The sequence below is a fragment of the Pteropus alecto genome, unplaced genomic scaffold, assembly GCF_000325575.1.
Source record: "Pteropus alecto unplaced genomic scaffold, ASM32557v1 scaffold155, whole genome shotgun sequence".
Lineage (NCBI taxonomy): Eukaryota > Metazoa > Chordata > Mammalia > Chiroptera > Pteropodidae > Pteropus > Pteropus alecto.
Genome location: NW_006438113.1, coordinates 21,880,356 through 21,896,688, shown reverse-complemented (window position 1 = coordinate 21,896,688; position 16,333 = coordinate 21,880,356). Strand labels below are relative to the sequence as shown.

The 16,333-nt window shown below is 34.0% G+C and overlaps 2 protein-coding genes across 2 annotated transcripts in view; one reads left to right on the top strand and one right to left on the bottom strand.

The window, feature by feature from the left end:
• Positions 1-4,134, top strand: part of PHYHIPL (phytanoyl-CoA 2-hydroxylase interacting protein like) — a 50,755-nt gene extending 46,621 nt beyond the window's left edge. Inside the window, exons 4-5 of the mRNA XM_006915611.1 lie at positions 829-946; positions 2,892-4,134. Coding sequence (XP_006915673.1) covers positions 829-946; positions 2,892-3,426 — 653 coding nt within the window. The 3' untranslated portion in view covers positions 3,427-4,134. The remainder of the gene's footprint in view (positions 1-828; positions 947-2,891) is intronic.
• The window catches only part of FAM13C (family with sequence similarity 13 member C), a 118,086-nt gene continuing 105,694 nt past the window's right edge, over positions 3,942-16,333 (bottom strand). The window contains exons 12-15 of the mRNA XM_015592184.2: positions 11,856-11,951; positions 10,325-10,521; positions 8,722-8,823; positions 3,942-5,485 (exon numbers count right to left, since the gene is read on the bottom strand). Of these exons, the coding sequence (XP_015447670.1) occupies positions 5,362-5,485; positions 8,722-8,823; positions 10,325-10,521; positions 11,856-11,951 (519 nt within the window). The 3' untranslated portion in view covers positions 3,942-5,361. The remainder of the gene's footprint in view (positions 5,486-8,721; positions 8,824-10,324; positions 10,522-11,855; positions 11,952-16,333) is intronic.

The following is a 16,333-nucleotide window of genomic DNA, read 5'->3' as shown; positions in this document are numbered from 1 at the left end:
TTAACCTGATCATCTAATTTCGAATGGTACCTGGTAAATCATATGTTCTAACTAAAGAAATGTTTGTTGAGCCAGTGAAGCAGTGGGTAAACAAACCATGAGCAATGCAATTAGGTTGCTTTTATTTGGAAAGTCTTATAATTTTTCTAGACCAAATTTTTTTGCTCAGATTCTGTTACACGGGAATTTGACAACAATCCTCAATTTCAAAACAAAAAGTTGGTAAAAGATAGGGTTACTTTAAGACATGCTTTAGAGACTTTCAACAGTCTTGTGTACCCAGAAACCATCAACTCAGGACCAGAGACCTAGTTTCTAAGATACTAACTGTAGAAACTTTAGGCAAATCATTACACTGTGACAAGTCACAACTTCTACATCATTAAAATGGTTCTATTTAATCTACCTTGCCAATCTCATAGATTTAGGGAGTAAATTAAGTGAACATTATTATTGCTACTCCTTTAAATTCTATTTGCTCTTGATTGCAAGTTATAAGCTTCTTTTACTCAGTTTATCAGCTGATTGAAGAAAAGCTTGTATGGTGCAGAAGGACAATACTTGAGTTAGGCAGAGCCTCTATTCCTTATTGCACATTTTTGTTTCAGGATCTTTCAAAGAGTGAAAAAAATGCAAGAGTATTCTAAAAAACAACCATAAACCATAACAAAAATATTTTTGTAGAAAAAAATGTGCCACACAAAGACAATGTTTTCTTTGTTAAATGTAATTTCCTGCTAAGATGAATTTTAATAATCTTCAATTTATTAAGCATGTAGTTGGTACTTTTGATAATATATTTTTAATAACAGACTTCTTTTATTTCAGACTATTCAAAAGTTCATCTAACACAACTGTTGGAGAAGGCTGAAGTGATTGCAGGACGGATGCTAAAATTTTCTGTTTTTTATCGTAATCAGCACAAAGAATATTTTGACTATATTCGGTAAGAATCAAATATATATATCTATGTACAAATATATCTATATATTTGGTGATTTGCTTTACTAAATGCCATCCCAAATTCTAAACTTAGATTTTCCTTGACTCTAATTCTGTGAAATAGCAGTTTTAGTTTTCTTTTTAAAATAATTAATTATACTCTGATTTTATTTCCTAGAATAATTAAGTGGAAAAAGTCAGATCAGGGGATTTTTCCATTTCTTCAGATTCCTTATTGTAATCTGTTGTAATACCAATTCCTGTCTATTTGAGTGAAAGATCTTAAATCTCTAGGATTTAGACTGGTGAACATTTCATGTACGTACTCCTCTAATTCTCAGTAACTCAGTACCTTCTGTCTCATATCGGCTACTGAGTTTTCTCTTCTCGTGGATCTCTTTAAAACATTAAAAATGAAAAAATATAAGAGTGATTATTTCCTGAAATATTATGGTGAATCCAGTGGGATTTTCAGGCTTCACCTAAGTAGAAATCTCTCAGCCATTATCTTGGATTAATTATTCACAAGGACAGTCTACTTTGTTTACTTTTGAATTCTAGTGTTCAGCTAGTATTTATAAGATAGCCTCTGTTTATCCCAGGAGCAGTTTGCAAGAATTCAAAAGAATTTTATGCCACAGGTATTTTTAGTATTTACAGTCCTTTCACATTTGTAGAAGAAAATTTCAGGAGAGTAAATAGGCAGATGTGTTTTTTAAAGTGAGACTAAGCCTTTTAAAATGATAAATCCTATATAGGTTCTAAAACTTTTACACAGTAATTCCTATAATTTGTCATTTTTAAAAGCCTTGGTTTCACTTTAAACTCTTAAAGATTCGTAAATTGACAGGATTGTATGTGAAAGAAATTTAGGAAACTTTGTTATTTCATTCTGCTCTAGTTTTTCTTAAATCAAAACCACGGTTCCAGATTTAAATCAGCTCCAAGCTGTGGAAAATACAAAAGGAATCATAGAAAGAGAAATGAATTTAGGCATCTGTGTTGTTCAAATGAAGTGCTTTGCAATATTATATATTTTTACATATTTTGATGGTGAAAACTTTCTTGCCTTATACTTGAATATCCATCCTATGAATACTGAGTTTTGTCCGTAATTCTTTTATCTGGTAAATTATCTACCTTTGAGTCCATATAATTCATGGTGGATGCCATTCACCTAATTTAGAGTACAGAGATACAACACAAATTATTGTATTTGTCAATATTGTTGAATGGAAATGACTGTATATACTCACCAACAAAGGTATTTCTTTATATTTAAGCATACAATTTAAAAACAAAAAAGATCCACTATTGCTATTTTTTTTTTTTTTTTAATAAGAAATACAATAGAATAAATAAATACATCTTGGTATTAGGTTTAGATTTTTGGAATATTGCCAGTGTCTATTTTAGGTGACCACTGGAGGTCAGTATTTCTCTGATTTTCTCTGTTCTTTGGGCGGGAACTGGTCTGTTTCAGGTGCTTAGATACTCTAAAATTTGCTTCATCTGTTTTCAAAAATTCTTCCAAGAAGAAAAAACGATAGAGAGAGAACATGGAAAATAAAAAAGTTATTGTATATATTGTACGGTTGATTCCAGTATACTAGTATGAAAGTTGTTTTATTTACTAAAAAGTAAATCTATTTTTGTTGAATTTTCCATGATAGTTGTAAAATCCATGTAAATTAGTTTGTTTTTTCTGACCAGGAAATTTATTATGTTAAAGACCTCCAAGGTTTGCAACAGAACATCCTTAGCTTAAGGTCAAGGCTAGAACTTAGCCATCTATAGATAATGTCAAAGATACATTCTCCTTGATGTGATAATAGGATGAGCATTCCAACTTCTAATAGCAGACAGTTGACTTTTAGGCCTACTCAAATCTATAAATCAATAGCTTTACCACTGTTGTACCAAGCATTGCACATTTTTTTCTCTTGCAGAGAACATCATGGGAATGCTATGCAGCCCTCTGTCAAGGATAACAGTGGTAGCCATGGATCTCCTATCAGTGGAAAATTAGAAGGCATTTTCTTCAGCTGCAGCACTGAATTCAATACTGGGAAGCCGCCCCAGGATTCACCCTATGGAAGATACAGGTTTGAGATAGCAGCAGAAAAACTTTTTAACCCCAACACTAACTTATACTTTGGGGACTTCTACTGTATGTACACTGCTTATCATTATGTGATTCTTGTTATTGCTCCTGTGGGATCACCAGGAGATGAATTTTGTAAGCAGCGCCTTCCTCAACTAAATTCCAAGGATAATAAATTTTTGACCTGCACAGAAGAAGATGGGGTGCTGGTTTACCACCATGCCCAGGATGTCATTTTAGAAGTCATTTATACTGACCCTGTGGATCTTTCTCTGGGCACCGTGGCAGAAATCACTGGTCATCAGCTCATGAGTTTGTCTACTGCAAATGCAAAGAAAGATCCCAGCTGCAAAACCTGTAATATCAGTGTTGGACGTTAATGCCCACTTTCTTATGCAGTCCCTTTCTTTCCCTTAGGAGCATTGATTCTCTGTCGTCCATTTTCATTACCAGATGTTTTCCACTGAAGCATGCACATGCCGCTATCACCAAAAGCAAACTGCCGCTTTTCAAATTTCATTCAGAGCCGTTTTAGTGTTTCCTATTCCCTACCCTTTCCACTACTTAATCCTAAATTCTACATTCTGACACTTTATTGCCTAGATGCTGCAATGTTTTTATTTTTCCTTTATGCCAAACATAACAAAACAATTATATAAACTGCTTTAGCAAAATACAAAATAATGGCTTATAAATGGTGTTTGAATATGCATTCATTTTAATCTACTGAACAAATATTGGGATAACTCCAAACCGCATGAAAGGGTGTAATTGCAGCATGAGTTAAATCTTGAAGCCTAGAATTGTCAGCACTTCCAACTTGTTGTTTGACAGTGTTATTTATGTTATTTATATTAGCTAACAGGAAACAACTACTGTGTTTCAACATAATAAATATAATAGAAAAATATTTTATTTGTATTGTTGTATAAAATATTTACAGTCATATAGAATATAGTTACATTTTAATAGCAATTGTATACATGTCACGAAACCATTTCCCTTATCAAAGATGTAGTTTGTAAACCTCAAATAGTTGTGTATCTGTCCTGTTACAAGTAGATGACTTTAAACAAATTTATGAAGGACATTATTCTGATTCATAAAAGTTACAAAATATCAGGTAAATACAGAGAAAACAATAAGCCTCTGAAATAGTCAATATTCTTCCCATCCAAACTATATGAAAATGTGAATTTGTTCTACATCATGCTTAAACATTACAGAAAATAGAAATACAAACATGGTTGGTACAAGAGAAAATGTCAACCTTTTACTTTTACAAAAGCAGAAATAAACACGTTTTAGTATAAAATAACAAAACAATATACACTAAAGTTGATGAAGCAAATAAAATATTCTGGCTTCTTTTCCAAGGTATCATAGCAAACAATTTTCAAACCTTTCATTTTGTACAGAATGACGAATAGCTATAGCTCATGAGAAGGTTTTTTGACTTAACAAAAGATAGACCTTGGAACATTAAGAAAATGCATATTCCCAATGGAAAAATAGTTATATAATCTTAGTTATAGTAAACAAAAAGATTAGCAATCATAACTATGATCACATTAAATTATATACTGCAGACACTTATCTATCCAAAATACCTATTTTCAAATTTTAATACAATATTTTATTTTAATATAAACATCTGCCAATTATAGACAAAGATAATTCACAAAGTACATGCTATCAGAATGAACTTTGGTAATCAGAAATGTAAAATTTCAATTAACAGATAAAATAATGTACTATTTTTATATAGAAATAAAAAATTAGCAGTGACACATTCTAGTATATTTTAGGGTACTGAAAGTCTAGCAGACGGGACAAGGTAGTAGATTTTTTTTATTACTTAAAAATCTATTATAAGTTTCAGATAAATTACATTCTTACTATCTGTATTCCTTCCTATGTAAAAAGAAGAGTTTATTTTCCTCCTCTTAAGTTTTTGAATCATGCTTTTTTCCATACATCAACATAAGCAATCTTTGGACACTAAATAGACGTTACTAAGTGGCCCATTGAACAAGTGGATGCTATGTGTTATTGAGATGTTTTCCAAAATAATTATAATGTTTTCTCCTTGGCATGGAGGAAGTTGAATTTTTTTTCCAATTATCCTGTTACTGTACTTCCACCCTTTTTAAATCCCTCTTCATTTATAATTAGATTTGCCATCCCTTCTTAAAAACAGCTAATACTACCACTAAAGTGCTTCAGTTTTTGGTATGTCAAAACTACTTACTTAGCAAGAGTGGCAGAGGAAAATAAACTTTATCTTGAAAGTGATCACAAATATTTCTTGAACCTCAGATAGTTTTGGCCACATCTTGCTTGCTGATTAGGACCTCTAGTAGTCTCAGTTTGGCTTTTATGTGCTTGTATTCATAGTACTCATCTGCCATTGGTATCCTATCTTCCTTTTGTGGACTTCTGCAAAACAAAAAATACCATCTATTAGTTCAGAATAAATCAAGTCATTATAAATCATTTTATAATTCTTACTTGAGAAAGTACAGGGAAGTAGTTTCCACCTAGTTTTTGTATCATGTCTTTTTCACCTTCCCTTTCACCTTCATTCATTCCTTCTTCCATGTGTTAGTAGATTTCTACATAATAGTACCCTTCAAGAACTTGAGTGTCATAGGTGTTTTGCAAATATATGGTCCAGTGCATATAACAATATGGCAAGTGAAAAGGTCAGAGGAAAAAAACAGAACCCTCAGGCATTCCTTGTCTTGTCATTCCCCCATTATCCATGCCACAGTTCCATGCCTATGCAGAATGTTCCACCTTTATAGTGATAGTTGTTTAAAATATCAAGTAAAAATACTACAGAAATCATATTAACAAAAATAATTTATAAATTTATGGTGATCGGAGAAAAAAGTTCAATAGCTACCTTACAAACATGAAATATTTCCAGGTTTTCTTGTAATTATACCTGTTTCTGCTAATGTGTAGTAAGTAGAATCACTGAGAAGTTCCTTGATTGAAGTAATTTATGAGTCTTAATTTCAGTGGTTCTCTTTACATCTCATTCTACTAAGACTAGACATAAGACAGTGAATAGATTTTTATACATATGCATTCTAAATGTTCTTGCCATTTACTTTGAACAACAATTAGGCATCATCTGGAGTTAAAACCATTTGCCTTCCAACAAAAATATCTTGCCAGGACATTTTCTTTAGTCTACAGGGCAACAATTGCTTTAGGATCTCAGAAGCCTTTTGCTCCTTGGCTGATAAGGTAGCTAATTGCTTTTAAAACATTTTCACCTATGACTTTGAAATACAAGGAGTAGCAAACAGATGAAGTCACCACAATTGCTACTGAATATAAACATAAATACTCTTCAATATCAGTATGGCTGAAAATGGATAAAAATCAAATATTTAATGTCTTATGTATGCTCCCTTCTACTTTCCCAGTATCATAAAAGTTATATCTCTTACAAATAAAAAAAGGTTATTCCTAAAAATGTAGTTATCTACTCGTGTTGTACCACTATTCACTGCCCTGCAATTTTTAGTACAGAACTCAGAATGGTACACAAATCTATAGGCAGGGTTCCTCTTAAATGTCTAAATTATATAACATAATTCCTTTGCCTCCATTCTGTACTATGGCCCAGACTTATCAAACTGAGTGTCTAAAAACCACTTTAATTTTTATACACAAATCTAAGTGAAGAAATGGTCTAATTTATTGGGAAACATGAATAATCCATTATGTAACTTTTCCCTGCATACTCTGTTTTCCTAATAAACAAGAGTGCATTGACCAGAATAAAAAATTTTTCTAGTATCTCCTGAAGCAATTTCCCATTATATAAAACATGCTAAAGTGCTTCTTAGCATAATTCCTGACTCATAATTGTTAATGTCAAATCTATATGATTATGCCTCTTGTATAGTAAATATAAGAACATTTACAGCACCTTAAAATTTTTAGTAAGCCATTTGCATGATTATTTTACCTTATGGATAGTTAGGTCTTCCTAATAAAATGTCTTAAGAAAACAAGATTAAGATCCATATTTCCTAGCCATTCAACCATTTATTTTTGGTTGTAACATATCACCACTTTCGCATTTAGTGTAAGTGTATTACCACAAGAGGGCATACAACCTCAGTCAAATATAGACATATCTGAAATGGGTTTAGGACTCACAGCTGAAGTAGAATACTGTATGTAGCACTTCCCTGTATGTCGGAAGGCATGCCAAGTACCATGGCAGATCCATTAGGCAGGACTACTAGTACACTGAGAAGTTCTCAAACTCTTTAAAACAGACTCCTGGGTTTAGATAGGTAAAAATGTAAAAGTTGTATGGAAATTTTATAAAGGAAAAAATAGAAATGGAAAAAGAAAACAGGAAATTATGTTTTATACTAAGTTTAATAGCCACACAACATCCTTACTAGATTAGTTAATATCAGCAAAAAGGTAAGTAACCTGGACTTGTAGCAATGAACTGGAAAGAAAAATTCCAGGCAGAAAACTAGGTGGGTTATTTGCTGAATGCAAAAAGTTTCTGACTTAGGTCCAGTCCTAGTGAACAGCCCTGAAGGACTGAAATGAAAAAGCTGCTGACCTAAGAGGTGAGTAGACCAACCTTTTAAGATGCTTTAGAAAATAGTCTCTCTCCATCAGGGCAACCCTCAGTCTGCTGAAATGAAAGCCATTCAGGAAAGGCAAATACATAGATGAAGAGGAATACCGAGAAGCCAGTGCATCACTGACTCCCACCTCTGCCACCTTAATAACTCTGTGACTTTTGAACTGCTGTTCCTTCACATGCCAGTCCGTTTTCTTCCCCACTTGGCAACACTGTGACTTTTGGAAAATTATATCCACTATTATTATTTTTAAGACTGACATCCCATATAACAGCTATGCTTCCAAAGCATCCCAGAAAGTCCAGTTATTTCATCATAGAAACAGGCTCAGAATAGCTAAGAGATTTGTCATTGTCTCTTCCAGAAGTAGATTACTAACCCTTATCTCATGATTTTTTATATATATACTATATATATGCATATATATATATATATGCATATATATATATTTGTTGTGTTGATGATACACTAAAATTTAGAGAAAACTAATGGAGCGCAGAATGAGACACTTGAGTTGACATAGAAAAAGAAAGGACAAATGGAGGATTAAGCTAAATATTTAAGGGATAGAAAGAATAGCTATGAACTTTTGACCAAATCCTAAAATAAAATAACTAAGAGTATCCTGAAGTTTAAAGGATATATTTAATGGAAAGAAAGAATTATTTAATAAACTAGGGAATAACTTGTGGAACTAAGTAACCAAGAACAAAGAAGTTATGTAGGCTGAAAAATCAATTTTTTAAAGATTTAGATAGACTGAATAGTTACAGCGATATTTATTATTTAAAGTTAGGGATTTAGGGAGTTCATCCTTTATTTTTCAAACCTTTTTTTTCATACTTGATAGCTACAGCCTCCCATAAAATGTACCTAACTAATGGCATTAACAGAATGTTGCATTAGACAAATCCTGGGTCTAAGTCACTGTGGAAATTATTTACATCTTGTATAACATCACTGTTCCTCAAAAAATTCTAGCTCATATTTAACAATAGTTCTCTAGGAAATATTAACTTAAAATATACCTCCACCCACACTTACCTTCCTGTTTGTTTAAAAAACTGTTCTTCAAATTCTCTTAAGGCTTTCCGAAGTCTCTTCTTGTCAGCCCTAGTTTCTCGGAGATGGTCAAGAAGTACAGGCCTATATCAGGTAAAATATATATTTGCCATTACTGAGCTCTGAGATAATTGAGAGATCGTGAACAGATTTATGTGTTCAGCAAAAGCATATTATGATATTTAGGCAGAAGTGTTCTTCCTAAAAAGGTGTCTTTGAATCAGTATGGCACATATAGAGCTTGACCATAGAGGAGCACATAAGCAGAGGAAGTTACTTGATGAAAACAATGTCATAGGAAAGGAGAGAGGACAGACAGGAGGCAAATAAACTGAATCCATTATAAAAGTGGTGAAGATAAAAGCCATATGAATTCATGAGCAAGAAAGATTTTTGGAAAGAACAGTCATAGTGTTTGGTGATAGAATGAAGATGGAGGCACAAGAGGAAAAGATTTTAAAGAAAATTCTACCCTTAATCTAGAGTATGGGGAGAATGGCAAACCCCTAGGAAATGAAACAAAGACATAAAAGAAAACTACATTGAAAATTCTACTCACTTCATTCAACTAAGACGAGAGAGAAAAATCACACTGTACAGCAAGAATTTTTATCTGGGGAACTAGTGTATGGTTTCAGAGAATGAGACTCTGTGAACTCCCTGAAATTCTATTTAAAAAAAAAAAAAATTCCATTGGTTTCCGAAAAGTCCAACACTTAAAATAAGTTCAGAACAGCTGCTTTAGAACTAACCAATCAACTAACCAACAAATAAATGAAAGAAGGGAGGAAGGGAGGGAAAGATGAAGGGAGGGAGGAAGAAAGATTAATTTTCTGCTTCCAAATAGGTCACTCTTCTATGAGCTGAAATCAAGGTACCAACTGATTCCACAAGGACACTAAAATTTCAACTTACAATTTAATTATTGATTTCACCTCATATATTTGTAGGGATTCCATCCCTATCTTGGGCATACATTTACCATAATATACATTAAAGGAAATCTCATAATCCGGCCTGTAATGTACAAACCAAAGGAAAGCCAAATGATCAAGAGAAATGCCAGCTACTGAATGACAATAATGATAATGCTAATGAAAATCCCAAATAGGTCCTGACTGAAGGGCCATTAGGAAACAAAAGGAGGCTCATTTACTTAAGGCCAAGGGGATTCCCAACCGGGAGAAACTATCTTATCTAAATGGCACAGACTAGAATAAAGGCCCTGATAACTGTTGACCCACACAGGATCTCAATTCCTTTGGTCTGGCATTTTCAAAGGCCAGCTTCACTTCACAAACTGCCAAGAGTTAGACTGGTGCCAGGCCCTGCTGAAAAGATGTGCATCTGTAGCAAACTGAATATTAGCATTTATGACATCTTTAGGACCTCATTGGGCTTGGTTCCTCATGGCATCATCTTCTCAATTCTCCAGTTAAGAAGACAACCGGATTATGCTTTTAAGGCTTTCTGGTAGATAGCATTTTTAGAGTCTAATAGCTCTTCTGAATTTTGTATGTACATATAAGGTACTACAGACCAGAAGGTGTTAAAAGATGATGCTACACTTAAGATTCGCACTTACATGGTGGCCTCGTGTAAATTGGACATGGAGAGGGCTGGTTGTTTGATTTCTTTCTTTTCATCTGGTAGTAGGACCCTTACAGGCTCAGCCTCATTAGAGTAGGTTAGGTGATCACCACCAGGAAGGTGAGATGCTGGATCTGGCAAAGAAGGTTGTTGGCTTCCCTGTGGACAGTCTTCATCAGAGTCCTCTTCCTCCTGCTTATCGTAGGCAGAGTTAAATAAAGTCACAAAATGCTAAATGTCTCTCATGGAAGCAAAAACAGGATGGGGAACCATAAAAAGATGCCATGAAAACAGTAGGTGAGCCCTATGCCTACTGAGAACCAAAAAGGAAGCAGCCAAAAGGAACTCTTCCTCAGTTGCATCAAAAAACTTGCAGAAGTTCGTGAGCCAAGAGATACCCATGCTGGGCTAAAATATTCACCAAGTTCATTTCTGCTTACTGGGCCAAAGGCGGCAGAGACATCTAAGATGTAGTCCAGTCTGGGCTGCCCTGCCTAGTAATTTCTTTTACCCAGACATTCTAGGTCCCAGATTCATAACACTTATGTGGGTTGGGATCAGATGGACTACAGATACCTTTTGTCATCCAGAAATACCCCAAAGCAGGTCCTGCTGTGGGCCACATTCAGATACAGAGGGTACTCAGAAAATTGACAGATTCAGGAAAGAGCCCTACTGAGGCCAAAGCAAAATGGAGTTACTCTTTAACTTGTTCTGGTAATGCTTATCACAACCAAAAGATTTTCTTGCAAGGAAATCCGAAAATCATACCCCAATTTAAATTATGCTTCCTTAATGGAAAAATGTCAAAGATTACGAATCACTATTGTCTTTGTCTTTAAAATTGTGAAAGTGTAAATGTACTCAAGTATATTTAAATTTATATTTGTTAATATTTATTCCTTTTTATATTGCTATCTTGAACAAGTGACTGTTGAATATTGATGGAGTAGGATTTGTGGTGCTTTTCTAGTTCTGTATTCTTGTAAATCATTCTTTATTAAAAGTAGTCTAACTCAATTTTAGTATTCATATTTTCTATTGAAATGAATCTACTTATATCTTGTACAGTGATGGCTGAATGGTATCAAAAACAAATGTTGCATTATATCAAGTAACATACTGTCAATTTTCTTAGGAAAGGAGATAAAATAACAGAATAGAAAGGCTATATTTTATCTAGCTGTGTTGTAAATTAGATAATGCCAAACTGAAATCCATCATTTGTTCTACTCAACCAAGCAATGGAAGAAAATGTTAAAACTGCCTTCAAAAATACATTTGCGAAAAAACAAAAACAAAAAAACACCACTATATATTCCTGTTTCACAATAATTTTAATTATCAGCCACTGTTAAGTATAGTACTGAGGTTGATGGAGACCACATTTCTACTTTTTGAAAATAACTCGCCTTGTTAGCAGCCAAGAAGGACCCTTTATAACTCTCATAGTGCTGCCTCCCTAACTAAACACCAATACAAAGCATAAATACAGATTTCTAGTTAATGCAAGCATCCTGACTTACAATTGTTGGAATAAGGGAAGGCGCTGACAATATTTGCTTGATAATTCTGCATCGATCATAAAGAGGCTTTATGAGGTTCTTGTCTTGCTTAGTTACCTGAAAAACATGAAATTCATTACTGTTTCTTTCTCAGACAAGAATTAAATCGAGATTTTTAGCAGGCAAAAAAAGTTCGACTCCTCAAAGTGAGGGATTATAATAATATAATGAAAAAGCGAAGTCATTTATAAGATACCGTATAAAGCGCATGCCACTTTTCTTCTAGAAGCAGTTTCTTAAAGGATAAGTCCAAGTTTAGAAAGATGTTTTTTAAAGCTTTCTGAAAGAGTCAATGTGTAAATGGTAAGGAGCCTTTAATTACTTCTTTATTCTTAAAAACACTAATGGATGATTGAGACCTATTGGTTTTTCTTCGTAAACATGTATTTTATCTGGACTTAACATGATAATATTCCCAAACACCAACCTTGCTCAGGTCTTCATCACTACATGCTTGGATTACACACTAGCTTACTGGCTAGCTCTGACATAAACTGTTTTAGATAAAACAATTAACTTCTCTAAATCCTCAATTTTCTACTTATACAAGAAGGTTAGAGTTAAAAAGTTCCTTACAACTAAAAAATTTCATAACATCAGGTCCACTAATGCACTCTATTACCTCTCTACTGTATGACCCAACCCTAAGCAGTATTTTTAAGAGGTGACATTGTGCATAAAAATTTAAATTGCTTCCTATTTACTTATCAATCATCCCTCTATCCATCCACCTACCTACCTATCTCTCTTATCCAAAGTGACCAAACTCCTCTGCTTGCTTTGGTTTTTCTCCCTGTTGTGTATCTGCTACACACAACCACTCTTTCACTCCAGTCCAGTGGTTCTCACTCAGCAGGTAGTAGGAAGAAAATGGTAGAAATATCAGAAATATAATTGCCCAGTTATCTTTTATCAAAGTACAGATGCCTAAATGTGCTTTTGGCTTTGCCTTCCAGACCCCCTAGAATCTTGAGGGGAAAATAAAATGGCTCAAGCATGTGTATTTTAAAACATTTCTAGTTATTCTCATGCTACCCTACCCCTATCCCAGTTTAGAATCATACTGGCCCATACTGACCTCCCTTTTCTCTGAACTTCTCTATCTCATTATGGGCGTTAACTATTTTCTGTGTTTTGTCTTGTCTGCCCAAATAAATGAGAAGTTTCTTGAGAAAAAAAATCACATATTTCTTTAAATTCTCATAGTATCCAATACAGCCCCTTCCCTACTACCAATCTATCAGCCCAAGTTTATATGGAAAATTTAATTTTTAACAATCTTCATATAATCCCACAGACTATAACCAAAGGCTCTTTTCTTTTTCGTAGAAAGAAAGCTCACCTTTCTCTGTAGAAGCCTTTTAAGTATTGCTTAAGTAACCCAGGAGCCTTTCATTTTTTAGCTCAAATCATTCCTTAAACATTTTTTTAGTCATGACACATCTTTACACACACACACACACACACACACACACACACACACCCCAAACCTTTCATGTGTTCCATTCCATTAGTTTTTAATGATAAAGAAAAAAAATCTTAATCTAAATTCAGAAAACACTGAAACAATATTTTTATTCAGTATCTTACTGTGACTTACATTCCATAGAAAGCACTTCAGAAAATGAAGCATTTAGTTATTACTGACATCTCTCTATTGCACTATGATTTTTGTGATTTTATTATTAGTATATTTTCCCAATTCTAAAAAAGCTAAATTTAGTCCTAAAAGATAAAAAAGAAGAGTGACCAAAAAGCAAGTTTCAACATGATGAATGACATAGAAAAGTATTTTCCACATTTGCTAGGTGAAAAACAAGGTACATGTACAATGTATGTACTTATCTTTCATTCTAACGATTCCATGATTTTACTTTCAGTATCATTACCAAAGCAATCCCCAAAAAGAGACATGAGGGTTCATTCAATACCAGTAAGTACAAGACACTGTCAAAACTCTAAATTCCATAAGTGCTCATTTTCAAATAGACTTGGATAGGAGGACAGGCTGCCCTGAAAAAAGGTTAGAAGTGAAACTGTGCCAGGAGCTGTCATCTATTCACAGGCTTATGGAGAGAAGCCGTAGGCAGCCTGTTAAGTCATTCTTCATGAAGGAAACTGAGTTCAAGAAGTAGGCTCTGCTGGATAGGTACCGTAAATCTAAGGGTCAGAAATATATTAGACTTTGCTATGCCTCAGCCACTTTCTGCTAAGAATACGACAATTTTCTCCTTTGAATTCAATGACTCTGTTTCTAAAATGCATCCCCCCTCTGTAATTCTGCATACTGGTGCCTATCTATGGTATGTTAGATATATCTAACTTTTTATTATTGTTATGTGAATGAAGGAAATATGAACCACATTGACTAAACTGAAACAGCCAGAGAAAGATATCCCAGAGCATAAATGGGTATTCAATTTGTAAAGATAAATATAAGGCAATAAACCCCCCAAAGATAATTATCTTTATTTCGTGCTCTTCCATTTTTTATGGCATCAGAAGCAGTGAAACAGAGGAGGTTGAGCAAGAGAGGACTGTGCATAAAACATAATTCGATATGATTTGTTGACAGCTTGACAAATTTTCTATAAAAAACTGGACTCCCTATTTGGTAGGTTATTTGAACCATCAAAGTCTAGAGTGGTAGCCTCCCAAATGATCTGGTTTTCAAGGACAGGACTGCTGCTGAGTGGCCAGCCCAAGTGTATTCCTTTCTGGGACCTGGTCAGAAAATTGTTTGAGAAGAACTGCCACAGTTAAGTGCTTTTACCACCATGCTTCTTTCCCTTTCTCCTCATGGCACTGGTCGCACATATTCTTTCACAGTGCACCACAGAAATTTATAAATAAAATTTGACTCATCCTCATGAGAATCAAACAAGCTCCCAATTCTAGATATTTTCCCAATTCTAGAAAAGCTAAATTTATTCCTAAAAGATAAAAAAGAAGAGTGACCAAAATGATAATGAGTGAAAGGACTTTGTTAGTCTTTACCTTTAGGAACTCAAGTCCTGCCAAGCTTTTCCTGTGTCCATGTCACCCTAGTATATGTGGAACAAGTCTGGCCATCTGAACTAATCAGTCAATCAAGCAACATGGAAAGTCAGTACTGAACATAATCATACAAAGCAACTACTGAAGAGAATGGTTTGGTCAATTTAGACTTCTAAGTAGGGGACTACCAATTAATATTGGCCTTGAAATCAGAGGACATGAATTCAGCTTCAAAAGTACATGCTATTTTTAACATGGAAAATTATGTAATCTCTGAACCTTAGATTCTTAATATGCAGAAAGAATGAGGATCACTTTTAATTATCATATGTAAATATCCTAGGCACAGAGCCAAGCATACTGAATGTTATTTAAGCTATCCAACTAGTTGACTTGAGGTTACTATCAATGTTGTACATTACTAAAAAAGTAATATCATGATGCTATTAAAGAATAAATTTTAAAACCAAAAAAAAAGAGAAACTCTTTATGTCTTGATATAAAAAGCTATCCAGAATACATAAAGTGAAAAAAGGATATATAATTGTATAGGCTGCTATCTTTTGTTTATAGGGGACAAATTAAGAATGTATATTGATGCTTTCTTATGTATGCTTTATATAGAAACTCCAAAAGGATATATAAGACAATAATAACAAAATTTACCTGCGTAGGGGTTGGAAACCTCAGAGCTTTTGCTGACAGATGGGATGAGAAGGAACCTTTTTACTGTGTAGCCTTTTATCTTTTCTTTTTGAACTCCATGAGAAAGTATTACCTATTCGACAATTGTTTTTAAAAAAAGATAAGTAGGCAGAACTTTATAATATCTTCCTTTTGCTGCCCTTTACCTCTAAAAGTCTCTCATCTCTCCAATATACAAGAACCCACTAATCAGTAATTAAATTTTTATTTGATTTTGAAAAATAAAATGAATTATTCTTTTTAAAAATCTGCTTCCCCTCTCAAAGATGCGGCATTGGTGAAGGGCAGTAAGAAGCAACAGCCATTACTCGTCTGTCTGCTAATGTGTGCTGTACACCTGATCCCACCTACAGTTCTCTGAAAGGGCAATAAAATGTGGAATCTAAGGAACAAAAAGAACAGACTAATCAAAAACAAATATAGAGGACAATCTGGTGACAGCCAGAGGGGAGGGGGGTTGGGGGGCTAGGAGAATGGGGTAAAGGGTTAAAGAAGTACAAATTAGTAGTTGATAGATGGTCACAGGGATGGGGAGCACGGAATAGGGAATGCAGTCAGCAGTAATGTGATAGCTATGTGTAGAGCCAGAGGAGAGAAAGAGCAATTAGGGGGATTGTTTTATAAACTATAAATGTCTAACCAATGTACTGTACACCTGAAACTAATAAAGTATAATTTTAAAAAATTGATCAGAAGAGTTTAAATAGTACTCAGTAGCCAGCTGTGTGTGTGTGTGT